General features: G+C 34.9%; 2 protein-coding genes across 2 annotated transcripts in view; one reads left to right on the forward strand and one right to left on the reverse strand.

Annotated features, from left to right (window-relative positions):
• Positions 1 to 24,028, forward strand: part of PHTF2 (putative homeodomain transcription factor 2) — a 68,938-nt gene extending 44,910 nt beyond the window's left edge. Inside the window, exons 8-18 of the mRNA XM_032996290.2 lie at positions 1,552 to 1,753; positions 3,164 to 3,322; positions 5,711 to 5,929; positions 8,162 to 8,290; positions 9,457 to 9,729; positions 10,755 to 10,886; positions 12,214 to 12,300; positions 13,317 to 13,472; positions 16,876 to 16,971; positions 20,802 to 20,927; positions 21,714 to 24,028. Coding sequence (XP_032852181.1) covers positions 1,552 to 1,753; positions 3,164 to 3,322; positions 5,711 to 5,929; positions 8,162 to 8,290; positions 9,457 to 9,729; positions 10,755 to 10,886; positions 12,214 to 12,300; positions 13,317 to 13,472; positions 16,876 to 16,971; positions 20,802 to 20,927; positions 21,714 to 21,734 — 1,600 coding nt within the window. The 3' untranslated portion in view covers positions 21,735 to 24,028. The remainder of the gene's footprint in view (positions 1 to 1,551; positions 1,754 to 3,163; positions 3,323 to 5,710; positions 5,930 to 8,161; positions 8,291 to 9,456; positions 9,730 to 10,754; positions 10,887 to 12,213; positions 12,301 to 13,316; positions 13,473 to 16,875; positions 16,972 to 20,801; positions 20,928 to 21,713) is intronic.
• Positions 24,029 to 26,811: 2,783 nt separating this feature from the next.
• The window catches only part of MAGI2 (membrane associated guanylate kinase, WW and PDZ domain containing 2), a 794,831-nt gene continuing 794,129 nt past the window's right edge, over positions 26,812 to 27,513 (reverse strand). Inside the window, exon 24 of the transcript XR_006165279.1 lies at positions 26,812 to 26,857. The gene's annotated coding sequence lies outside the window, so the exon portion shown is untranslated. The remainder of the gene's footprint in view (positions 26,858 to 27,513) is intronic.

Genomic DNA, 27,513 nt, shown 5'->3' on the forward strand with positions numbered 1-27,513 from the left:
GACTAAGAATTTTGGGAATAGGTCAGGGAATAGTAGGTGAGTTCTGTAGCTTCCTACAAGAGAAGTGGAGCAGCAGTTACTTTCATGTAAAAAAAAAAAAAAAATGCTGTTAGCTTTCTTTCCAGGAAAGGAAGAGGGAAGGTAGAATGAGATTAAAGATGGAAAAGGAGGATGAAACACCTTAGTAATGTGGTCACTTCATTATTTTGTCTGCATTCTAACAGATTAATAGTTCATTTTTGGGGTTTTCCACTTTATCCAGCTTTCCCTAGCCATTTTTTGTGTTCAGATCTCCCTTGTATATGTGGAATATTTTATTTTGGGAGGAGTGTGTGGTGGCTATCCCAGTTCTGTTGATTTGGTTGATGTACATATTAAAAAGAAATTTAATCTTCTGATATGTAATCCAAGCTCTCATGGAATGCCTCGCTCCTTAATGAGAAAGGCAATGTATATTCCCTCATAGGAGCACCAGATCAATTGAATAGATTTTTGATAGTTTTATGACCTATTTCCAATGTTCTACTTTGAAACAAACAAACAAAAAAATCTGGAAACTTGATTTATAACACTTCTCCCCCCCCCTCCAAGTCTTCTTGTTCACAAAAAGCTAGTAAATACAATATATTAATTGCTTTTCTGATTTTTTTCCATGTCATTTACTTTGAGAATACAGAAGCTTAAGTGAAGACTTAAAGTAGTCTCTATCAATAAGGTAGTAAGCTGCTATTCCTTTTCATCCCTTCATCAACTGCACTTTCTAATTTGGAAGTGTAATTGTCTAAGTGTTTGCTTTGAGAAAGCCTTTTTCTGGCATTAGATATTGTTGCTTCTACATGTATTGCCTTGATAAGGGCCTTAATGTCTTGAGAATGTGATGGAACACTGTTCATCAATTTTAATCTTAATAATAATACTGAAGCATAATTCATAAGTTTATTTTGTGATTTGAAAGTAGGCTTAATTAGTGTGTTTAAGCTATTGAAATATGTTGCTGGGGCATTGGATAATATGGAAAAGGGTAAATCACCTTCTGTTTAGTAGGGTTATCAATAAGCAGAATGCATTTAAAACAACAACAAAAAATACGTTTACAGAGTACTAAACAGCATGTATGTTTGCAGCTTCAGGAAATGGCATACTTGCTTTGAATTAGTAACATTTAAAGAAACTTCTAGCATACCTCTTTTTCTGTTAAGATAGAATAGAGAAGTTTCTCATTTACATTAGAGGCTTGTAGTTCTTCTATTGCCAAAGTTGCTGTGAAGTTTTTGTTTTAAAACATTGGTTTCCTTTTCTCTTCTGTCAGTAACTAATGGTATAATTTTCATTCAGACACTGACAGTTTCTTTTGTAAAAATTTTAGGAAAGAATAATAGGTATTATTTAGAAGATAACATTTGATGCAATATTTGTGACTATTTTAATGTTATTAGTTTGTGGTCATCTTACTAAAACTAAAACATGGGTTGAGAGGGATAAGCAGGGTTTAGACTGGGAAAAAAATTAAGAGAATAATTGATTTAGTATATATATTTGTTTAAAATATAGATCTAAGAAAGCAAAAAACTCCATAGATAAATCCACTGAGACTGATAATGGCTACGTGTCCCTTGATGGGAAAAAGAAAAGTAAAAGCAGTGAGGAATGTATGCAAACCCATGAACGTCGGTGTGAAGTGATTAAGCCAGAAGAGTCAGGGTGGAGCACTGCAACAGTGAGAGATGCCTTCAAAAATCACAGTCATCACAAAGTAAGTGTTCTTCATTGCTTTCAAAGCAGGATTATTAATTTGTCAAATGGTATGTGAGGTGTATTTTTATGCTGCTTTTGATGCATTCTTATCTAATTTATCCTTAAAAATGTTTTTAAAATTAAATTAGGCTTAGGGTTCTGGGGCCAAAAATTATGTTAAGTCTTCTTATGTCATCCTTATATTCCTAGCCTTTCCTTTTTCTTATAGGAGGATTCTTACCAACATCTAAACAATCTCTGCCATTCTGTATTTCAGTGCACAAATTTGTGTGTTGTCTTTTATCTGTGGATTTTTCCAGACCAGCTAAACACACTGTACCTTTTCCTGCCTTTGTTGCTCTGGGCACAGGTTTGTCTCTCTGTGAAAATGGAACAAATTTTGAATTACTGACGATTTGTAATTTTGAGGTCATTTTGAGTATTTGCCTGTGAATCATCTTCCCTTTCCTTTCTTTCTTTTTTCTTTTTTTTTTTTTTTTTTTTTTAATTGATCTCTGTACAAGATGAGGAAAGCACGATTTCCCTCTCAGTGAAGTAGACAGGACTCCTTATAGTGAGGAATAGGGATGAGATGTAAGCATAGGAAGTGGTCATGAAAGAAAGCAGAACTTTTAATTTGGCTGGGTCTGATTATTTCCTGGATATCCTATTTTCATCTTACTGTTCTATGGAATAGCTTTTCCAAAAAGTTTTTCCTGGCTCTCTTCTCATTGGCATTTGAACATATATTGACTGCCATTACAGCTCTTGTACTTGACTCTGTCTCACTAGTATTTACCATCAATGATCAATCATAGCAAGGGTTTTTCTATGGTAAAATCAAAGGGAAAGTCTACAGGTACGCATTTTTATAAAGGAAAGGCATTCTTTGTGGATTTCATAGCCAAATTATTTAACAGACCCTTAAAGATCCATATGATTTAAGTAAGAGTTGAAGGTTCGTCTTGGGGCAAAAACTTCACTCTGCTGTGCAGGAGGTGCTTTCTCAGCAGTGATAACAACTGAGGTTCTTTAATGTTGTCTTTATCAATTGCAAACATTTTGCATTCTTGATGAAATTCAACAAATCAAGAATTTTTAAGAAGAAGTAATTTTAAAGAGTTTTAAGTTTCTTTGATAGAATGCATGAGATGTTGTCTATATTTAACTTGCTTGATGAGTATGCACTCACATTACAGAGAAGTCAGCAGAGGCTAGAATAGGCTCCTTTTCTTTCCTTCTCAAAGACAGTCAGTTCATTTCAGTGACACTGCAAAAGGTAGTAGATAAGACACCCCAGACTGTTCTTTCTCTGACTTAACTGAGCATAGATAGTAATGTTGCAGAAGGAAATTTGATTTCAGTAGTTGAGAACAAGACCCAGTATGTATCTGTGTGTGTCTTACTAATGCTATATTTCTTGCACTAGGATACTCACAGGACTGTGACGAATTTATCGGATGAAGTTTCTAGTGAGGAAGGGCCTGAAACTGGATATTCTTTACGTCGCAATGTAGAACGCACTTCTAGTGATGGTACACTTCGAAACAGGAAATCTCACCATTATAAGAAACACTACCCTTTGGAGGTATGTTCTTTTCCATTGCTTCTTTTCTGTAAATTGTTAAAACCTCTTGGTTTCTTATTGAATAGATATATTTTCCTCAAATCTTTTTTCTCCTATATTGATTTTACGACTCTGTTAATTGGAAGTCATGCTAGTGGGGGACAGGGATTTTTATTTTTACTTCTTTTTATGACAGCGTTTTCAAATTAAAAGTTTTCTATTTAGTTGGATTGAGCTTCACAGTATTTTTTAATTTGTTGTAAGGAGCCTAAAATATGTTCTATAGATCTTCCATCTAGTTATGGCCAACACTGTTGCTGTCTTTTGACACCAGTTATCTCTGGAAGCTTGATTTGTTACAAAAACAGTAGTAATTGGCAATATGCAAATTTTCATCATCCTAGTGCTGCTGTTTCTTTCCATTTAATTATTATTTTGGATTCACTAGCCTTCTTGTGGAGAAGTCTGACTGACTTTACCTCTGAGTTTTCATTCCTTCATGTTTATTGAAGCAGTCATTTCAAATACTGTCATGAAATCTCAACAAAATTGTTAATGCATAAAAATATTGAAATTTTAAGAGACCTAATCTAATGACATCATGATTTAGAAGAGGAGAATTCATATATTACGATATTAGCAGAGCCCTGAATCGTAAGGACTCAAACATTGAAAGAGAAAGGGATACGTTATCACGTTTTCATTTATTTGTTTATAATTTCAAAGAAATTATGCTCTTTTTTGCTAATGGTATGCAACTTAACAGGTATAGGGAAATATTTTTTTTAAAGGTTGTATTGACATTTTTTCACTAGGACTATGAGAAAAGGGTGTAAGGAGTAATTTCAGCTCTGACAAAAGTCCACTTACAGATGAGTTTAATAGGCAGAGTCTCATGAATATGCTTTCTATTTGATGTAAGAAATGTTTCCTTTGAAGGGTTCAGATATTGTTTTCTCTGATAACAATTGCAAAGCCTTAAAGTTGATGTTTTGTATAAAAACATTAGATAATCTTCTATTCTTTCATTTATTTCTCACAGACTTAAGTTAAAAGATCCAGAATGCTAACTGATTTGATTGTTTAATGCCTTATGCATGTTTGGTTTAGGATAACTGAACAGGTTGATACTTGGAACTGTTTGTTTCATATTACAGAAGATGTCTCTTGACTGTATACTTGTGCAACTGGTAGTGCTTGACAAGAGGAAGCAAAAAGGCATGATTACAGTCAGATTTTTTTCAGCTTAAATATATTTGCTCTTGCATAGATTGCTTTGGAGCTAGGGAAAACTTTTCTTCAGAAACTGAAGAGACTAATTTTGCTCTGTGTGTAGCTTTGGCAGTAATATTTTACACTTGTTCCCCATTTACTTACCTGACTGATGCAGTGAAAGAGGAAGCCTTTCTTTGTTGTTACAAACTCGCCTCCTTCACACGATTACAAAGGAAATGAAACAATAGCTTTCAAATCTGTGAAAGCTTTCTTTGTATTTAAAAAAAAAAAAATTAGTGAAGTCAGTGGATATACTCTCAACTTCTGTCGTACATTTTCCTTTATATTCATGTTTACTTGTCAACTTAATAGTTGTTTAAGCAAGCATTTTTAATGTTCTTACATTATTAACTTCAGGACTCAGTGCTACCCAGTAGTGACTGCCTTCTACAAACATGTGGTGTTTTTTTTTTTTGTTTTTTTTTTTTTTTTTTTGTTGTTGTTGAAAAAAAATAGTTCAGGCTCTCTGCATTGATTATACCTCTCACTTTGTAAAAGAAAGGAAAACAGTTCAGACTATTTTTTCTCTAAGTATTTCGTTGCAAAATTGATTACATAAAATACATTAAGCATGATTTTCAGGAGTAACAAAGAGCATTTCCTCAGATAATAATGCATTAGAAATCATATTAACTTAGGTCTGCTTGTTGCTTGATTATTTTTTTCAGTGTAAAAAATTGTGTATTTTCTCAAGAGAAACTAATAGAAGGAAATAAATATTAAGAGGGAACAGAAATTGCTAGAGAATGGTGATGAGTAGGCTGGTACAGCTTTCAAGACTACCTGCCTCACTTGCAGGAAATGGGTTCTGTTTATTGTAGAAAGAAGTTTAAACTCTGCATTCTTCTTCTGAAAACAGCATTAGATTTTTTCATGTGCATGTGTGAGGAGATCTGAACGCCCCAACCTTAATATTTCTTTTTAGTAGTTAATATGCTTTTATTCTTCATTATGTGACTCCTTCCCCAACAAAGCAGGGACCATGGATGGTAATTTTTTTTTTTTTTTCCGATGAGAAAGAAAATGGTTTGGAATATAAAATATATTCACTGATTTGAACTTTATAACTGTTCTGTTAGGAAACATTGTGGAATAAAAAAGCTGCATTAATTCCAATGCATATTTTAATTTCAGGATACACCTAAATCGGGTACTAGCTGCAGTTCTCGGTGTTCAAGCTCCAGACAAGATTCTGAGAGTGCGAGGCCGGAATCAGAAACCGAAGATGTGCTGTGGGAGGACCTCTTACACTGTGCGGAGTGTCACTCTTCCTGTACCAGTGAGACTGATGTAGAAAGCCCTCAAGTGAATCCATGTGTGAAGAAAGAATACAGAGATGACCCATTTCATCAGGTTGGTATCCACCAATTTTGATGTTTTTAGAATACACACAAGTTCAGTATTATCAGCTGTGACATATGTCAGGAGGCCTGGGAGAAAGAACTACATATTAAATGAAAGTAACAAAGCCAAAGTGATTTGTTATAATTAAAGAAAACGATTTATGCTACTCAGTCATTAATTTGTCAAATTAAGTGGGTATGACAAGATACTGAAGTGGCCTACAGATTATTTCAATCTTAGTTCTAGTTCAGAACGAGATCTGATTGGTTGGTTTCCTCTGTGATAGATGGTTCTGGTTTGTTTGGGTTTTTTTCTTTTTTTTTTTTTTTTCTTCTCTAATGGGATTACCTTTTTGTGAACAGAAATAAGACATCTTTCTGTTTGCTTATATATTAAACTATATGTAAAAAGGCAAACGAAGATAACATATATAGTATCTAATGTTATATATGTGTATACATGATGTTACATGTGTATTATATATGGCTAACTTCCATTTGTATATAATATTTTTATTTTTACCTTAAAGCTAATAATTTTATTTCCCTTTTTTAATGCTATTTTGTAGCAACATATAGACAGTAATTTCTGAAAATTTTAGTGTGTGTTTGGGCAACACTTCAGTTATGGCCTGCCTTGGGTTAATGTTGAACAGAATCTACTGTTAATACTAGATCATTAACAATTAAGCACTAGTCATCATTTGATAAAATCCATTCAGATGTCACAGTGCCAGTTATATTTGTAGTACAAGCCTTATCTTTAAATTGCGTGTTAATTACATTCTAATTTGAACCATTTAAGTAAAGAGATGGAGAGAATATGAAACATTCTTGTGGGTAAACATGTCATATGTGTTGGTAGTGCATCATCAGTACTAAGGAATGCCATGCAAGAGATGATGTTAATGCTAGCTAAGGAAAAGAATTTCAGAAGACAGGCTTTTCACTCATAACCAGAATTGTAAATGATGTATTTGTTGATTTTAAACCCCCTCCCCCTGCTCCCCACCTCCACAAAAAAAAAAAAGGAAGCCAAAAGAGAGCAAATTGGATTTCACGCACTTTGATTTTTTTGATTTATTTTTAGTTATTCTTGCTTACATTCCATATAAACACTAAAAGGGAAGCCTTACAATAGGGAGTTGAATTGCAGTATATGCACTGACTTTGTTTTTCTGCAGATAAATTTTTTTCTATTTGATTATAGATTGTGAATTTTTGAGTTTCAGCTCGTGGTGTTGATACTCCCTCTAGAGGGAGACCTTGGAAATCTGCGATTAAGAAAGTCCTGCAACCAATATTTGTATTGTTTTAAGAATATAAATAAATTTTTTTCATCCAATGAAAAAAAAAAAGAAGGGGGGGAGATGATTTACTTTTAATCAGTGATAAATTAAATTTTAAAAATACTATCACGTCCTTTCTTGTGCTTCACCACTTCCAACAGTTTGATGCACATAGAACTAGGTGGCCAGGCAGAGTTGAGAGCAATTTTAATCACCTGAATGGGAGAGGAGTGAGACAGGGTTGAGAGAAGTCAAGAAATGGCTGCAGCAGCAGAACTTAATGCCTCAACATTTTTCCAGATCCTTCGGTTCTCACTTGCCTCTCTGTTTAGAGTTGAGGTGCCTCAGCTGTAAGGGCATTCAGTAAATTAGGCTGGGATTGTTTGGCTCTTGAAGCAGCATGTATTGATTAGACTCCTACCATTCTCTCCGAGTCTTGCCAGATACAGTTAGCATAGGTGGGCCTTTATCCATAACAAGGATTGTGAAGAACGCAAATATCATTAAAAGCAAATACAAAAATTGTTGGCCTTAAGGTCAACCTGAGAAGAGTATTTTTCAGAATGTTAGGGGAAATATAATAATTGTAAAAATAAACTATTCAATTAAACATGTGGCAAAATTAATGATGGCTTATAAGTAGACCTTTGTTTTCACACCTCTCTTTTGATATGTTTGAGCAAAAAAGAAGCCAATTAATCCTCAAGCACAATAATTCGACACTGTTAGAAAATGAAATATGAGGAGAGAGATATCTCTATACACACAGCTACTTCTTGGAAAAGTAGTGGATGATTTTGAGGAATGTGGCTAACATATAGTAGAAGTAAATGCTATATATCAATAATTGTGTCAGTCTAAAGCATTTTTTTGTCAGCATATTGCTGACAAAGGCATATTGACATGACAGTAGATTTTTATCTCTGATGGAATATATTCCTTATCTTCCCCAGAGTCATTTGCCTTGGATCCACAGTTTGAATCCAGGACTAGAAAAAATAAGTGCAATTGTATGGGAGGGTAATGACTGCAAGAAAGCAGATATGTCTGTGCTTGAAATCAGTGGTATGATAATGAACAGAGTGAGTATTCTTTTTACTTTATTCAAATACTGTATTTAGGAGTCTGAAAGCTACCAAAAATAAACTTGGTTTATGTTTCTGTTTTTGTTTGTTTGTTTTTTTTTCTCTTTTTAAAAGTATCTGTTATTGACATTATTGTTCCATAGCTTACATCACTCTGATTTACTCATTACTAACAGATAAAAAGGCTACCAGATTTTAAGTATTGGGATAATAAAACATGTTTGCATTGTTAGGTGCTTACTAACATAGCCAACTTCTGGTTTATTGTTACAAAGTGACATACAGTGTGAATATTTTTATTTATCTCATTGATTCCAATGAATAATTAACATGTTGGGTTAGGAATATACAGACCTGAGTATTTGGATGCTAAAGCTAAGATTGGAAAAGAAAGCTTTCTGCTTTAGGAAACAAATATTTAACAGGATGAGTGAGATGTCTCACTAGTCCTCCCTTCTTTTTTTTTCTAGTACTCCTCTTCAGGAAACAGTGGAAAAGGATTTAATTGATGCTGTACTCTTTTTCAATGTAGACAACATAAACATTTTGTAGAGTTGAACCTAAAATACTAGCACAGTTTAAGAAAACTATCATTAATTCTGGCAAGTTGATACTTACCATCTCCAACTTGTTAAAAAGCAATGTATTCACAAATGTAGTTCAGGTCTCTGTACCTGACTCAGAGATGATACATTTTGGGTGAAATCCACAGCAGAAGTGAACTTAAACAAAGCCATAGCCAGCACAATAGAACTCCAGTCCTGTCTGCACTGTGAACACTTTGATCCCTTTAAAAAACATACAACCTAAAAGCAAAACACAAATAGGAGCAACATACAGGATGTAAGCAGCACAGTCCGATTGGCACATTTTGCTAATTCAACACTGAATGAATTTTTAATGGAAGAATATAAACTAGAGTCTGCAATGTTATGTTGTTGGGTTTTTAAATGATTTGTCATAGTTGGCTGCTGTGCATTAAGCGCTCTTTGTGGACTTCCTTTTTCATAATACTAAATTGTGAAGATGCTTGGCTGAAGGTTTCATATTAGGTTATAAACTGTTCTTTGTGATAGCAAGACAGTAACATTAATAATTTATTCATTGCCTTAGTTCCAAATTAATTCAAAAATTAAAAACATACATTGTTTTCTTTTTTTTAGGTGAACAGCTATATACCAGGAATTGGCTATCAGATTTTTGGAAATGTCATATCTTTAATCTTGGGTTTAATGCCATTTGTCTTTCGACTTTCCCAAGCTAAAGATTTGGAACAACTGGCTACACATTCTGCCACTGAACTTTGTATGACTGCATTTGGATCAAATGGAGACATTCTGGTTCTGTCAATGGTGGTTATAAGTTTTGTGGTCCGTGTGTCTCTTGTGTGGATTTTCTTTTTTCTGCTATGTGTAGCAGAGAGGACATATAAACAGGTACAAATAGCAAAGGAAAAGGCTTTATCCAAAGCAAAACAAGGTTTAATGTTTGTGGTTTTTTGACTTTGTGGATATTTTAAACTTGTTTTCTTCAGCATACTATAATTCATTGATCAATGATGACAAATACTTCAGTGGGTTTACAGTTTAGGAGATGACTCAGTTGCAATGGACTGAAGTGTCTGTACAGTCTCTGTAGCTGAACCTTTTTTCCTGGAGAGCATTTCTGAGGGAAAACTTTTTAATCTTTTATTTCAGGTTTCGGGCTCAATGCATTAACCCAACTGTTAGACATGTTTCAGTTTGTTTTATTTTCCCAAAGGAGAAGGAGTTTCAATAAAAGAACTCTACATTTCCAGTTTGTTCTACCAGTGTGTTTCATTCAAAACCTCCAGTTTAATTCAAAACAGTTCAGTCCAGATTCTAGCCAAGAGCCCTGCCTGTTTTGCTTGTAGATCAGTCCCATGGCTGGAGGCTGTGAGAGCTGATATCTGAAGTAATGTACTTGTTAATTTATTGCTTGATATTGCAATTCAAACTTTTAAGAGCGTATCAATATCCATTACTAGCTGCAGAGTATACTTACTGGTCTGCAAAGGAAAAATTTTTATGCTGTCTTTTCTCAAATTATAGTCAAAATATGTGATTTAATACTGTAGAATAGAACTAACCTGCTTCTAATAGTCTTTTCTGTTGGAAGGAGCTTCTGTGCTACAGGCACTCTCTAAGGCAAATGATTGGCAGGTTTGATCGTCCAAATTTTAAGAGCTTAGCAGATCTGTTGTCTGAAATTTCAAGAAAGGAATTCAAAGTATAGCTGAATTTTGTTTACCAGAATATGAAGTCTTTTAAAATTTTTCAATGTGTCTCCTAATTTCTGCACCATATTAACTTATTTTAATTTACACTGATAAACTGTACATTACTTTGCCATAGTAAATAAAGCATTTTCTCCATTTTCTTTTGAGTGCCCTTGCAAATGAAATTAACAGTTAAAGTTTTTTTTTTTTTATTCTCTGCAGAGGCTACTTTTTGCTAAACTTTTTGGTCATTTAACATCTGCCAGAAGGGCAAGAAAATCGGAGGTTCCTCATTTTCGCTTGAAGAAAGTACAGAATATAAAAATGTGGCTTTCTCTCAGGTCCTATCTGAAGGTAAAATAATACATATTTTTGCTACCACTTTAATATAAAATATCTCATATGCTGTTGATGGCAGGTTGGTATTCTAGTCTGAAGTTTTTTGTCCTATGCACTTAACCCTATTGGTGCACATGTGCCGAATACACTTTGTTTTAGTGACTCTGGGCCAGCAGTATCTGCATGCAGCCAGATTGTGAGAAAGTAAATGTCTAGTTTTTACTTTGGAGTAAAGTATGAGTGTATTCAGAGTTGAAGTCTTGTCTTACAAATGCTAGCAGAAAAGTCTCTTGGGTGATTATGTTCGGTAAAAATGACCACTTGTAGTATAATACAGACAATACCTTATTGTTATTGGAAGAGCTGCACCAGTTAGTGTCATTAACACAGAAGGAATTTATGAAGCAAGATCGTTTATGTGCATATTTGTGCTGTGAGTGTATATGTGCTGGGTGAAGCTAGAAATTTTGCCCAAGTATTATCTGTAAGACATTCTGATCCCTCTGTTGTATGTTCAGCTCATATTTGAGTAATCTGCTTATATGTCTCGAATGATCTTTTCAAGCCAGGGCATTTTGATGATTCTTTGTGAAAGGATCTGTATTATCTAACTCGGTGTTGTTTTTTTGGTGTGTCCCCAGTTTCTAGACAAGTGTGTGTGTTCCCCAGTTTTCCTTCTTGTTCTAGGGGAGAGAATTATATTATTGTACCTACCAAAATGGGACAGTGATTTACAGCTACAATTTTTGTGTGTCAAAAAGAGGCAAGTAATGGAAAATATCAACCATGTGAAATCATATTTTGATATCCTGTTGTGATCTGGTGTCCAAAAATCTTTTGTTAGCATTGGTTTGATACTTGGGGTTAAAGCCCAGTGCCGTATCAAATTTGTTATGTCAGTGAATGCTGCCTAAATGAAAGTTGCTTCACATCATGAAGGAGCTGACTGAACAAGTGGTAAATATTTTCTTTTCTCATAATTATCTTTAAATGCTTGCATCTGAATTAGTCACATGCCTTTAGGGTATTCAAATGTAGTCATATTCATAGAATATTAGGTTGGAAGGGATCTCAAGGATCATCTGGTCCAACCTTTCTTGGCAAAAGCCTGGTCTAGACAAGATGACCCCTGTCTATCTGAATCTCAAAAGTGTCAAATGTTGGGGAAAATTATTAGGATCTAATTACTAGGATCTAATATGGTGTTTGGAATTTAGATTGCCAGATTGCAAGCCATGATGAAACATAGGTTCAAGGTGTGAACCTAACTGGATATGCTAAATATCAGTGCTGATTTGGATAGGTTTTCACTCACATATATATGCATATCCTATATTTTCAGCGTCGAGGTCCTCAACGCTCAGTCGATGTAATAGTTTCATCTGCCTTCCTATTGACTATCTCAGTTGTGTTTATCTGTTGTGCACAGGTGAGGAAATCTTCTATAGAAAAAGCTATGGCTTAAATAGTTTTGAAAATAATTTTGAATGCCTTTTGCATGATGATTCCTATTAAGTTTAAAACCACAGTGAAAAATCAGTAACAGCTGATACAGCTTTTCAGCAGATTAAGCTTCATTTTGTATTGTTCATTTTATGTACTTTAGAATTTTATTCTATAGGAGCTAAAGAAACTTACTGATAGCATAATTCCTAACATGATATTATTATTATTATTATTTTTTAATTTTGTGTCCTCTTTTATTTTCCATTTTGGATTTTGGAACACAATTGGGTTTTTTCCTAACATTTTGCATCAAAAGACACTTTTGCAGAGACAGTTGGGGTAAACCTTTGTTGATGTTTTTTTGTGAGAAACGATTGTTGGCTATATTAGCCTGCCCTCTAGTGGAATATCTTTTAGTAAGCAAATTTATATTTAAAACCATTTTTTTACTGCTTAAGATTTTTCCTTGAGCTTTTGTTTCAGAATACAGGGAAGCTTCTGAATGGCTTCTTTTGTATTTTTTTTCCACTTTCTTCCCTAGTTAGGAATAATGTGTTTTCCTGTTAGCTAACTATAAATTTTTGAATAAGAATGTAATTTAGCAGTAACTCTGCTTGGATTCAATTTTCTATATAACTCAGTACATTTGAGAGTATATTTTGGTTTTTATTCTGTATAGTGCCTTTACAAGTTTGAACACGAGTTTAAAATTGCCTGAGAGTGTATATTTTTTTTTTCCTGTTGCTTTAGGGATATAAAAAAAAGGTGTGTCTAAATCCCGACTGAGCTTTTTCAGAGCATATCTTTTCTCAAACCTCATACCTTCGACAGAATTTTTATTTTAAATTATGATTCAAAAATCCTTTATGCCTAAAACCAATCCATTTACTTATTATGGGAAAATTTTTTTTGGAGCTGGGGAGATATGTAATTATTTTCTTATGTTGTAATGTAATTATTTATTTGAATTAAATTTTTATTTTTCTCTTTTATTTTCAGCTGCTTCACATGCATGAGATCTTCCTTGATTGTCACTACAATTGGGAACTTGTAATTTGGTGTATTTCACTAACTCTTTTTCTCTTAAGATTTGTTACTCTTGGATCTGAAACTAGTAAAAAGTACAGCAATACCTCAATATTACTTACTGAGCAGGTGAGAATTTGTATGGACCTATATTTTTATATCTAAACAAGTCATTCATCTGGTACGTCTCAGGTGTGCGTTTTAGATATATTGAAATCTTCTGGATTAGGGAGTTAATTATTGGTGTAGCTAAACAACACTCTACAACCTGACGTTCAATTTCTGTGAGAAGTGTGTGACTTTATTTAAAAGTTATATGGAACATTGAGATGGCCATATGCCAATTTCTCTTTAACTAAGTGGGCTTATAGAGATCAGTATGTGTCATTTGATATAATTAAAGATCTAACAAAACACAAATATAAAAAGTATCTTGTAAACAGGAAAAAAGAAACCCAAACTCTCAAAGTGTTGGATGGGACAGTAAAAGATTTGAAAACAATCTTACCCTCTACAAAGTGGGTCACTGTTTCCAGTCCATTAATTTTGGCTGCCAGGTTGTGTGGATTACATATAGTCTCCTCTAGACTCCTTGGAAACGTTGTCCTCTGTCAAGCTTGACTTTGAGTCTACGTACTTTTCTCACAAATGTTCTAGTCAGTGTTACTGCAAACTTCCCTCTCTGCTCTGCCTGGCACTGCTGATAGTTTTCTGAGCTAAGCAGGTTTAGTTAGTGTTGGGTAAGAAGCAATCTCTTTCTCCTCAGAGTGGTTTCACACTGGTGCCAAACACACCATTCAGAGCAAGGTAGATAGGCTGTTCAAGAAATCTTCACAGGTTTCCTACAGGAAATGTATTCAATTGGAGAATAAAATCTTCCAAACCGAGTCTCCCAAAGTCAGGATGTGAAGCTTATGACAGATGGTATTAAATGACTGCGTACATATTTTTGCTCAGTGAGAATTAATTCTATCTTTACTAAAGATGACGAGGCTAGACACTGAGAAGACAGGATGTCTGTTTACCTTGTCCTCAAAGCTGTGTTTCTCACCAGTGTGAAATCTTTCAGAGTTCCTAAGCCCAGAGAGCTTTGCATTGTTCTGTTGATCCTCAAAGTATGAATAGCCTAATGTCCCAGTGAAGCTTGTCCTCTGTTTCTGGAATGAAAATGGAGGGAATGTTTAGGATAAGGATTGGGAAAAAATGCAGAGACCGAGGCGGGAGAGAGAGAGAGACAGAGAATGTCAAGCCTTTGTTTTGATTTCATAGGTTTCAATACTATCCTCTTCAAGAGAGTCAGTGTGTGAACATTTTAAACCAGCATAGACACTGAAAGAAGCACTCTCTCTCTGTCCTCAGAACTTAAAAAAAAAAAAATTCAGAAAGTGCTATGTCACCAGACACTTAGTTTTGTATTGAATCCAGCTTATCCTGTTATAAGTCATTTCCCTCAAAAGCGCCTGAGAGCTTTATGAAATGAAAACCAAAATAGAATTCATAATTGTTTCTCAGAAAATGAAAAGGATACACGTCACCCTGGGTATACACACACTAGTGGATACCACAGCATATTTGTAGTGTTCTTGAGACACTCATGAGAGTCTGACATTTTAGTCCTTCATGAGAGGTCAAGCCTGAACAATTGACTGACACTCAATGGATCTAAAAAAGCACATCTGAACTTGTGTTCTTGAAAATCGCACACTAGTGTTATTAGGCTTACTGAGAAGAGAATGATGCTTTAAAACAAACAAAAAAACCCCAAAAGGACAAACAAGCCTCAACCGCCAGATTCAATTTCAATGCTTTGCAGAGAAGATGAAATTGAAAATTCTACTTTCTGTCAGCAACGTTCCAGCAACTTCTGTGTGCTTTATATTCAACCTATGAATTTCACTATTAGGAGTCATGATGGGAAAGTAAAAGATCAATCATTTTACATCAAGGGATTTTTTGACTGTATGCTGTTTGCTTGTAATTTTTCGAGTCCTTCTAAAAGTGTTTTTAATTGGTCTTGTAAATTAAGTGCCTCAGCAGTTCCTTGTTGAGTAAAATACAATGTCTGGTCTGATCAAAGTTGTTGTCTTGCCAATTTAAAGTCTTGGAATAGATATGGTAGATAGCTGTGCATATATACATGCAAACTCCCTTCCTGATTCAAAGTTTGTTATTAAAAGCTTGTTATTGAATAAATTAATTAAATCATAGTAACTGTTAAAAGAGAACCTTCCTACGATTTATTATCACTTTTTCAGAGCTGCTAAATAGAGCCTTTATTCTTAGTTTATTCCTGTTTATAAGCACTTGAATTATTAAAATCAGTAATTTTATGTTTCAAGACTGGAATCTCTTTGCCTCTAAAAGCATAGTTTACTTCAAAATGAAATTGATAGTTCAGGAGCTTAATATGCCTTGGAATATGTTAGGCATAGTTTTTGATTTTTAACTTGTATAAGAAACAGTGACCTTTTTAGGGAGATTGATAATATTCAGTTACTTTGTTTAGATGTCTGTGGCTCTTACTTCAATAACCACCTTACAACAAGGTGGTTAAATATATCATAGCAACATATACCACCACTTCCTTTCTGCAACTTCACTTTTATAGCTTGGTAAAAGTCGCTGTCATATGACGGACTACTTCAGCATATTGATAAATTGTTCATTCTTTATTTTGTTGAAGGTTGTCATCCTAAAATAAAAAGTTCACCTCTTTTCAAGGTATTTTTCCTTTGATTTGCTTTTGTTATGCAATAAAAAAAAAAAAAAACAACTAAACTTTGCCTGGTCTAGGATATCGAACATAGGTCATTTGAGAATGAAAGCTGGTGTTTCAAAAGCAGTAGAAGGCCAAAAAAGAGAGCTTATTTGTATTCTTAACTAAACTTTGTCAGAAACAATGACCTAAAAAAGTCTGGATCACAGAACTTTTAAAATGATCGATATATTGTTCTTCTACTGCAATAAAGAGTTTAATAATTTTTCAACTATTTCAAGGCAATGGAAGGATTGATTTTCTGCACTCAAGGTGCTCGTGAAGTACTCAATTATACTAAAATCTTTTAAAAGAAATTACACTTTAGTATAATTATGTTTTCTCATTTCAGTCTATTCAATAACTTTTAGGGACATTAAGCCTTGTAAATTCTGCATAATAGTATAAAAACCTTCTGGAAATGAATTGACAAACCTCCGGCTATTGTTGAAGGAGGAAAAAAAAAATTATGCAAACCTTACATATGTGGTGTTTTTTCTTGCCTAATTTGTAGATTACACTAAACTTTAAAGTTGTTGATATAATGGTGTCAAATGCATTTTGTTATATCATAAAACATTGTATTTTCCCATGGTACTGAGCCAGTATTTTTCTTAAATATTAAAAAGGAACCAAAAAATTTGCTTGCTTGAAGAAATGTTATGCTGTTCTATCATATGGCTTCTGACTAATCACTTAATTTTATTATTAAATATTTCCAAATGAATTCCTTTAAATTCTTAATAAGTGATGATACTCATATTTTATTTAAATCAGATAAACTTGTACTTGAAAATGGAGAAAAAGCCTAATAAGAAGGATGAACTGACACTAGTGAACAATGTTTTAAAACTTGCTACTAAGTTATTGAAGGTAAGAATTAAAATAGTATTACCATATTATCTATAACTAAGAAGCAGAATAGATGGCTTGTTGAGTCTCTTGTGTTACTTCTGTGGGCAGTACAGCATGCTTGGGTTTAAATCTGCTCTGTAACTCTTTCACAGAAATGTTACTTGCTCATACACTACAATCTGTTATGTTGCTACCATTGTGCATTATGAATTGTTATTATTATATACAAAAAGTTTTATTGTTTAGCAGTCTGTAAGCAACATGAAAGAAGGTACTTTGGGATGGACAGGATGAATGAACACTTGGAAAATAAATTGTGCAATTTTGTTGTCTGTTTTGAGTGTCAATATCTATTGCTAATAATAAGCTGCTAGAGGATTTGTATTCTTCCACAGAAATAATTCCTCTTAAAAACTGTCTGTAGTTAGCATTTCAAATTAAAACTAGATTATACTCAATGTCGTCTTTACTTACTGTCATAGAAGAATCGTTTTGGAAGATGGAGAGAAATTGTTACATAAGTTCATATTAAGTGAATTCAAGATATAGATTTCATTTAATGTAATTCAAATATTTAAGTCAGTTGTACACTTGAACTCTTTAGCTTTTTTTTTTTTTTAATGGAACTTTGTCAGCTAAGTTTATTTGATGGGTAGAAGATATTTCTTCATGGTGAGAGAACATGAATTTTTTTATTACTTCTCATTTCTAGAATTCTACAGAAGAAAAATCATCTTACTTTGACTCATCTGGAGATAGAGCATGGACATTCTTAGGGCTTTTTTAAACTTGTTGTTAGTGTTGTTATTATTATTATTAACAAAGCAGTTGTTGCAGTTCTCAGGAAGACACATTTGATCCTAAATTGCCTCTGCTGAGGCAATTATGTTCTTATGTTCTTTCAAACTCAGAGACCTGTCATAGTTTGGGAAGCAAGCCGTTGTGTTCTTTCAGTTGTCTGGGAGCTTAATTCTTGCTCCAGAAATGTCTCATTTTCCTTCAGACTAAACACTTCTATAGTCCAAAACTTAAGTAAGGGTTACCTGAATGCCAAATAAAAGTGATAAATTTAACACTTGAAAAAGTTTATTTATTTTAGTTTTGGATTTTATGAACAAGTAAAATCAGTTAGATCTAGTGTTCCTTATATGTTTTTATACTAAAATTGACAGTATATCACTTACAATTGACTAAACTGGGCTTGCTGTGAGGAAGCCAGTCCTGACACTACAAAAACCAAATTCATGACTTGCCTCTCCACCTCTCTTGGCTTGAACTTTCAATGCTTAATCACTTCTGCTGATGTGTAAAGTACTTTTAAAGTAAATTTGTCTAGCTTCAGCTTTCAGTTATTTGGATCTTGTTATACATTCTGCTGTTCTGACAAAGTTCTTAAAAGAGATGCTGCCGATTTGTTGTTCTTGGGTTCAGAAGTAAAGTAACAACAGTATTTTGGTTTCTTCATCAGAGAATCAATTTCTTCATTTAGTCCAAAATAGAGTGGTCATGTAAAACTATTCCCCAGGAATGACTGGCAAATTTAGAAGTATTTTCTGCCCCCTCAGATAAATTTCCTTCAACCCACACACCCTTCCCACCATGATTGAGTAACTGATACTGATTCGACATGCAGAGATCCCCATCAGTTGAGGGAATAGCTGGATCATCAGACAGTAAACTTAAACTGTATCTTTCAGTGCCTCTACACCTTTCCTCTGCAGTCAGGTAAATTCAGGACTATTATGAGAAACAGTTGAGGTTTTTGCATATAGTGATGCTTTAAGACCTTGCCGCCTCATTCTACTACACATTGAATTCTGATCATTTACCCTATTGATTCCTGGGTGCCAAGGAGCATTTCTTAAAATGAAGCTTAAATTCTGTTTAATCTAGCCAGCCTAGAAGCTGAGATGGAGTATTTCTTCTAGTCAGCTGAGTAATTCTCCTGACCAGCACACCTTTAACAGTGTGTGGTCCCCTCATCTCAAAAAAAGTATGTAGCACTTCCCATGAGAGGACTGATGGAGTCAGCAAGGACTCAAATCTGACAGAGCAACAGAAGTTCAGAGATATGGTATAGAGATACAGAGAGCTTAAGTCAGTTATCGACTGCATCTCGGTATAAGAATAAGGGACTGCAAAGGTTTTAGGACCTGGTTTTGGAACATATGGAAGGAAATATTCTCTGTGTATCTGGGAGCAGACTTGTGCAGCTGTTGGTCAAAGGATGCTGGATGCAAGGAGAGACTGGATGCAAGGAGCAGACTAGACAAAACAACAGATTCAGGGGATCTCTAGTTTAAATGTTTGTGTGCTGTGAGAACGTAGGTAAGGTGAGAATTAGATGCTGTTGGTGGCAGGATGCTGATCAGTGCTTGATCTGATTCACTTCAGTCTTTTTAATGCTTTTCTCAGTGTTTTCCAAAACATATTAATGTTTTACTTTTTCTAGAAATGTATCAACTGACATGGCATTTCTAACAGGGGATGTGGCTTTTGTGGCACAAATCCCAGACCCAGGCTTTCACTTAGTTACTGTGAGAATGTGCCCAAAAGAGAGATGGGATTTCCAAGCCACCTAGTATGAGATTTAAATGAATTCTTGGTAGTTAGTGATCGACACAATTATGTATTTCATGCCCAGTAGATAAATGGAGTTGTTGGTTGTTTTTTGAGGGGTTGTTTTTTTCTTTTTTTTTTTTCTTTTTAATTTTATTTTGGATGTTTTTGATCCTTAAGCATTTACCAAAGACTGTATTATGTTGAGTTTTCTTACTATTTTCTTACTCTCAAAATCGGTAGGATGAATCCAAAATCTAAAAAACTTTTTCCTTAAAGAATTTCTCTGCTGTTCTACTCAGAATCAGGTCTTTTATATCTTTTGTATTTGCAGCAGAGTTTTATACCACATTACATCTAAATGAAACGGTGCATTCATTCTTATTTCACCTCTTTAGAAAGAAGAGTCAGAGCTCTGAAATTCTTCGTTATTAAAAAAGGGTTTATAAGGCCTTGTTCAAGGCCCAGGATATAACTCAGGATAGAGATGAAGAACAATTTAAAGCTGGAAAATATAAGTGACCAAAGCAGTGATAGTTGTTATGCTTTATATAATCCATCCTTATATTTAAAAATTCCTTTATTTGGCATACTTCTAGGCCAGAAAAGTTTGGATGACTTTATTCACACACCAATAATTGAAAATTGGTGAAATAGCCTCTTTAAGTTTTGTTGGAGATTAAATTTGGCTAATTTTTTGATTCTTTCAATTAAAAAAAAAGTAAAATATTGGCAGTTAAATGGTTATTAGTATTTTTTTCCTTTATCTTCCTTTTCTGGCTATGATCCTCAATAATTATTCTCAAGATTAGTGGAGAAGGAGGGAAATTGCATTAGGAAAGATATTTTTGTTAATTTTTCATAGTAACGAGGTTGCCTTTTGTCACTGTGGAAAATTTTTATTTTCTTGGTTTTTGTGATTCTGCTGCCTGTCAGCTTTTTTAACACTGAAGGTGATTTCTGGAAAACTGGAAGGAATTCTCAAATGATGGCACCTTGGTGCCAGGAAAACTAGCTCTTTTCCTGGTTCTATGAACAAATCAGTAAATGCTCTAGATGGGTGGCCTCCAATTTTTTGAAGGGTTATGTAGACACCATCAGTCAACAGTCAGTCAATGTGATGGCTATTTTCTTGCACATTGTTTTTCATATGCAGAAGAATAGGAAAATGTTTTACTCCACTGTGACTTGAAGACTTCCTAATCTATCTAATATTCAATACATGCGTGAACAAAAGCCCCTTTGTATAATTTTTGTTTTTTAACGATGTCATTGTTTTGCATTACTAGGAACTGGACAGTCCCTTTAGGTTGTATGGACTTACAATGAATCCACTGCTTTATAATATCACCCAAGTTGTCATCCTGTCAGCTGTTTCTGGGGTCATCAGTGACTTGCTTGGATTTAATCTAAAGGTAACTACTTGATAAGCATTCTGTTTTTTTCACCGTGAAATTCAGAATGTTATGGTAGATGGATCATACATTGTAGCCTGATGAATTCTTAACTGTATTAACTAGAAGATTTGTTGTTTGAAAATAGTTATGAAATTTAAGCTATATCAGAAGAATAGTGATATATTTGTCAAAGTAGTCCTTTTAACAATTTTTTATATTTTTGTGGCTTCCTAACTTCATTTAGGACACATAATTACCAAGAATTCTTAGACGTAAATAGAAAGATGTTTGTACGCATAAGTGTGAGACCTTATTTAATTTTTCTTCATATCCCAGATCCGATTTCTCTCTTGAATTCCTCACTGTTGACTTTGTAGTTCTTTATGGGATGGAGAAGGATGGAAGCTAGCCTTGTTTTGCACTGCACTAAAGTATTGCATTAGATATAGTATAACTGTGACCAATCTTACACAGTGTCATTTTGTCATGGCCGAAGGAATGTTTTGTTAGGTCCTACTCTCTGGCCCACTCCGAACTACAAACTCTGCAAAGTATTTCAAGATTCAGGTTATGAGGCACATTAGTTTCCACAAGCTTGTAGCACAAAGCCCTTAGTTGGCCATTGAGTTTGCTTATGTCTGCCCATTGTTTTCCAGTTAGAAATAAACAAATGTAAAATGTATTTTGTGTATCATAGAATATGCAGCAAATGCATTAAGAAAAATAATGTGGTGGTATTACAGTTCTGGTAAACAGAAAACTGAGATGAGAAATAATGTTGATTTACTGCTCTAACTTTTCCAGCTCTGGAAGATCAAATCTTGACAACGTACAAAGATGATGAGATAACACAGTGTTATAGAAAAGCTCATTGATTGACAAATCTGCCTCAAAGCAGCCACTGAATCTGTATTTCAGATGCTACAACCTCTTCAAGGATATTGTTTGGAAAATTGACGTGTTTACATCTGACTCTCTTGTGCAATCTTTGTATTTATTTCATCTTCTCACTGTTTTATGTTCATTTTAGTTGACATTTATATGTTATTTTCAAACATATTTGTTTAGTATTGGAAAGGGTCAGATTTGGAAAGGGTCAAAAACTGTGTCTGAAAACTTGAAATTCTGGAAATGGAATACACAGAATTACTTTATCTGTTATTAAAGCTGAAGACAGTGTTGAACATTTTTAGTTACAGTAAGGCTATATGGAAGTAGTTTGATTTCTGATAGTGTGGTAAAATTACTTAGAATATTTAATTTGCACCAGTCATTTATGAGGACAACATAACATCAGCAGATGTTTGGTTGCAATAGAAAAGTGAGACATTTACAAAAAATAAAGTACTGACAATACAGTATGACAGGTAGCAGAAATATTTTATATTACTATTAGAAACAAGTGGGAATTTTGAATATTTTGAGTAATTCCAGGTTCTAAACTCATATAGGCTGCAGTTTAAATATCCTGGGATACTAATAAGGTATTATATAACAAGTCAACAAGTGCTCTTTGATAACACTTTTATTAGAGCAATAATTGTAAATGGTTACCATGCTGTATGATATTTTGATAAAATTAAGTATTGTATTTATTTGAAATACTGGGCTGTTCTGCGCAGCTCTGACTGTGCATGCTCAATATGTGCACTTTTTATTGTTACTTTTAATGAGAAACTTCATATATATACATATAAATGTATATTAATTGGAATATATTATGGTGAACTATGGAGCAGTATATATTATATGTTGAAGTTGAATATTTAAACGAGCAAAAGATTAACTGGTGAAAGGAATGTTAGGAATGACTGAGCATAAGACAGACAGATGCTCTCCTCTTGTACACTATAGTATATGCCATTCATACCACATTGAAGTTTAAGAACAGTTAAAGACAGAGAACAAGTTTGTGTGGTGAGCAGTAGAGCTCACGAAGCCTGGTATTTGGCAGATTTGTGTCTCTAGATAACGTCCTTTCGGCCTGCCTCTGCCCAGCGTGGGTCCTTCCCTAGCGCCTTGCCAGCTGGGCTTCCCCAGCCTTGGCTTCCCCAGCCTTGGCTTCCCCACCTCTCCCTCTGCCTTCTGTCCCTGCCTCCTGCACAGACCTGTTATACTGACTCATGGTTCTTCACTGTAACAGAAATAGATGTTTGCCCGTGTAGAAAAAGAAACTACTTGGAACAGACTTTCCATCTACAAATTATTTTGGGATGATTAATATCACCAGGCACAAGTAGTCTTACATTTTGTTTCTAAAATACTGGCTTCATATTGAAAAATGACAAGCAATTAGGTGACAAGAGTCTGGACGTTGCACTATGTTTGCTAATCTTCAGAATCTTGAAAGGTTTGACGTAATGTATCTTAAACTTATGTGGTATAAAAATATTTTTATATATAAAGCAACACAAACAAGCATTTTGTATTTTATTTGCCTCTGTACTAATGTTTAATAATGACCAAAGTGCATTCTGGTTTTTGAAAGAATGTATTACTGGAGCTTTAAGAACATACTATATTTAGTTTCTCATGTGAAAACTTCAGCTGCATCTGATCTGTTTCTTCTTTCTCTGTTGTTTGATGTTGGGATTGTTTTTAAAAATTAAGTACATTTTATACACAGTTTTTTCCAAATTATGGTACAGACCTACACAGAACTTAATTTTGCACAAAATATATTTTAAGAAAAAAAAGTTCAGCAGGAGTTCTATGGGTGATAAAAGATAAGGCTATTGCTTTTTACAGCCTGTCACTATTACAAAACCATTCTTCATTCTAGAATGGAATTATTTTTAGAAATGTAGAATGGTGAATATATGGCTTTCATTATCTTAAAAAAAAAAAAAAAGGAGGGAGGGAAAACATTGTGGTTTTGCTTGAAGGTGAAATTAGTTTAACCATGTATACCTCAGCAACTAGCACTGTGCTGGATTGTTGCACTAACAAATGGCGGCTTGGGGAAGAGTGAAAGATTTGTGAAATGAAATTAAAAATAATAAAAACCTTTATTTGCTACCATTAGGTATATTCATTATGTTAAAAATGGGAGAGATTTATTCTCCATCCCTCAATATGGAAAATCCAGTATGAGAATAGAGGCAAGTAGAAATATGGCAGATCTTGCGTGTTAACTGTTATTTTTTGCCACGTGTTTTGTAACTGAAAGTGTGATCAGGCTTGGAATAAAGCTTTCTATGGTTGATGGTAAAAAAGAAAAAAAACTACGCTGTGAGCTATATCTTTTAGTAATATCCAGCATGTTTCTGAGTCTGCCTGTTTTGATTTAAATCCATATATTCTATTTAAATTAAAGCATATTTGGGAGAAAATTCCTGCACATAGAATGCAAATGATGGATGTGAAAATTGCACTTTATTACAAGAGCACAAACTTTCAGGCATTTTTATTTATGCAAAGTTGTTTAATTTTATTAAGACTACTGGACACGCAGCTTCCAAATAACTGATTCTATTTGAAAAATACGGAGACAGAGTTCAGTCCTATTTCACCAGGATTTAAGGGATTAATTTCAATCACCATTTCGACTGTTTCATTATATCACAAGATCTACTTCCATGTAAAAGTCAGAATACAAACAAACTAAAGTACTTATTGAAGTCAAAGTGAAATGTTTCAGTAACATCTTATGGAATATTTGGACACAATGTATGATAAGTATTTTATCTATTTGTTTACTGATTAGTGAAATATTTTCTAACAGAAAACTGTTCTATTAACAGCTCTCAGACACCCATTTTTATTAGCTGAATTTTGGCTTTTTCAAAGCTTAGCCTTTGGATTTTAAACATGTTCTGCCAGTGGTATCCCCATGGCCACAGCTTACTGGGAAGTAAGTTATGCTCCACACTTGTGTTCATTTGTTCACTTTCTAAACTTACTCCAAATGTAGGCTATTTACAATTTTAAGTGTCTTTTGATGGTCATGAAAGATACTACATACATTGAGAAGTTAACATCTTCTGAGAGCCATTTGTTTTAACATCCATCACTAGGTGACACCATAGTGTGCCAGAATTCTCAGATATTGCCAGAAAATGTTATGCATAGCCCAAATTTCCTTAGTTTGGACCCCACCTGTGTGTAAGTACCTTCCAAAATAGTTATGGAGCTGAAGATGATAAGATCTGACCGATGCATTGTTGCTCACTGGCTTGCTTCAGATCGTGTCCCATTTTTATCAATCCTGACCTTAAAGCTGTCCCATCCAGTAGAAAATCCTACGTGGAATCTATGCAGCTGTCAGTGATCAGGCACATGCTGAATATGTCCCCTGTCCTACGCCAGTTGTTATGATTGGGAAATCCTGGTACCTCCTAAAGAGGGAGTAAATTTAGCATGGAGCTAAATTTACATGTATCCTCCTGAGCGCCACCTTTGGAAGCTGAAAGGATGCAAGACCTTTCAGGAAACCACAGAAGTGAGTTTTTAAGAGGTTTTATCTGTGTGCTGCTTGCTTAATAGACGATTGCATACCTATCTGTAAACCTATTGTCTCTGGTGGCCTCCAGTGAGCCATCCAGTGCGTGGATTACATGTATTGCAAAAAGGAAAATATAATTTTACAACCCTTTTCTTGCAAATTTACCATATTACCTCAGCCTGGTATATGCCAAAATAGAACAGTGTAAGTTAAAGTACAGACGAAATGCAGAAAGATACTTTCATAGTCTGATTAGTCCCTCATGTTACCTTCTATAGATAGGACCTTCAAAACTCTGTGGTAGACATCAAATTATTAACTTCCAAAAGCTGCTCTGGGTTGTGAACAAATCTCATTCCAGATAATGCTTAAGAATATTACTAGTTCAGATTTCAGTGATCCATCTTTTGCATCCACCAGTACACAGCAGAGACACTAATTTCTCTGTTTTCTACAGATGATGACAGTGGGTGGCTGCTGCTGTCTTTGCTGGATGCTTCAAACCCAAAGGCATCCCGCCTGTCTGTTGGAGGGAAAAGGAGGAAAAAGGCTGTTGGTACTGCTGGTATACCCACTGCTGCCTCCTGAGGTAGACTTGTCACCAGTTTCTGTTGTGAATTTGCTGGAACATAAGAGAGAACTTTGGAGGAGAAGGAATGCATAATTCTTTTTTCTTAGTCCATAGAGCAATACTGTCTTTATTGCATGACTGCACAAAATATATTTGTAATCATACAGGAGATGGGGAAGCAAACCTTTTAGTCATAAGTAGCAACTGACAAACTATGGAGAAAGCAGTCTTCTTCCAATGTCATTACTTACAATGTAGCAGAGGAAATCATCTTGAGAAGCTGCTCATGTTATTTTTTTTGTTAAAAAAAAAATCCCACAACAGTCGTCACTTGTACCGTGGCTTTCCTCTCAAGTGCTGCCTTCTTACCTTGTCAGTCTTAGGAAAACTAATCAGTCCATGCTGGGCTGTTAGGATCCTGCTTTGCTGACATTTTCTTTTCCTGAAAATCACCATCATCTTGTCATCTGTGATGGACGGAGCCTGGATCTGTCCTTTGAAGTTCCTGCATGAGGTGTGTTCTGCCAGGGGGTGATTTTGGCAATTCTGCTGGACCTTGGGGAATGTCTGGTCCGGGAGTCAAAAAGAGTGCTGCAAAACATCTGGAAGATAACTGTACTGCCAATATTCATGATTTGGCTGATAGAGGTGTTTGTGGTAATACCTGTCAGCAGTGCTGACAGGTGAAGCCTTCTTCTCTGATAGGGGCTCCAAGATTTTCTGCAGAGTGTGCTTCTAGTTCCCTTGATTAGGATTGAGACAGAACTTGCAGTGGATGGCAACGGACAATTCAGTGCTAACGACAGAAAACTACAGAAATCACAGATGCAGCTGTGAGTCTGATCCTTTGTCTGAAGCTGCAAGATGGTCATCGTGCAGGCTGAAGACTCTTGTTGACCCATGGCTGTAGATGCTGCGGCATACCGAAGTCACCTAGAGGAGGATAAATCATGCAGAGAGATTGGTTCTAAACGTAGGAGGTCGCCGTGTCCTGCAACGAGTCTCAAAGCTGGTCAAAGCTGGTCAGATGTTGCCACTGGGGTTTTGTCCTTTCTGGTCATTTTGATCCTCACGACTACTGTACCCCATGCACTTTAATATAGGTATGGGCAGCTACAGTAGCCTTGAGGATGCTGTAGGCTGTTGCTTAATATCGGATATTTGGTGTAGGGGATGTTCCATGTGAAGGAAAATCCTCTTCTGGCTGTATCAGTAGTTGGATCTGGTTGGCCGGCCTGAGGCCAGCCCCTTGTAGAGCTCTGCTTGAGCACACTGCTACCACCACAGCAGCCTGGACACTTTGCCAGCTGTTTTGCACTTCAGCTGATACAGGGTTTTCTTGCAACAAGGTGTCAGAATGTCTTGCTCTAGTGCTGTCATACCAAAGATGCAATGGAGTTTTATCTAAGCAGGTATGTAAGACCATGCATTTTAATTGTTATATATTAGTGTAAAAGCTCAGGCCAGAATCTGAGTCCCATCTTGGTTTCACCAGGGAAAGTTTGCAGTGTGGCAATTGGAATAAATGGGAAAGGGCAAAAAAAAAAAACATTTGGTTGATGCTGGTGGCATTAACCATCAGGTTGATG

The sequence above is a fragment of the Tyto alba genome, unplaced genomic scaffold, assembly GCF_018691265.1.
Source record: "Tyto alba isolate M040663 unplaced genomic scaffold, T.alba_DEE_v4.0 Super-Scaffold_2, whole genome shotgun sequence".
Lineage (NCBI taxonomy): Eukaryota > Metazoa > Chordata > Aves > Strigiformes > Tytonidae > Tyto > Tyto alba.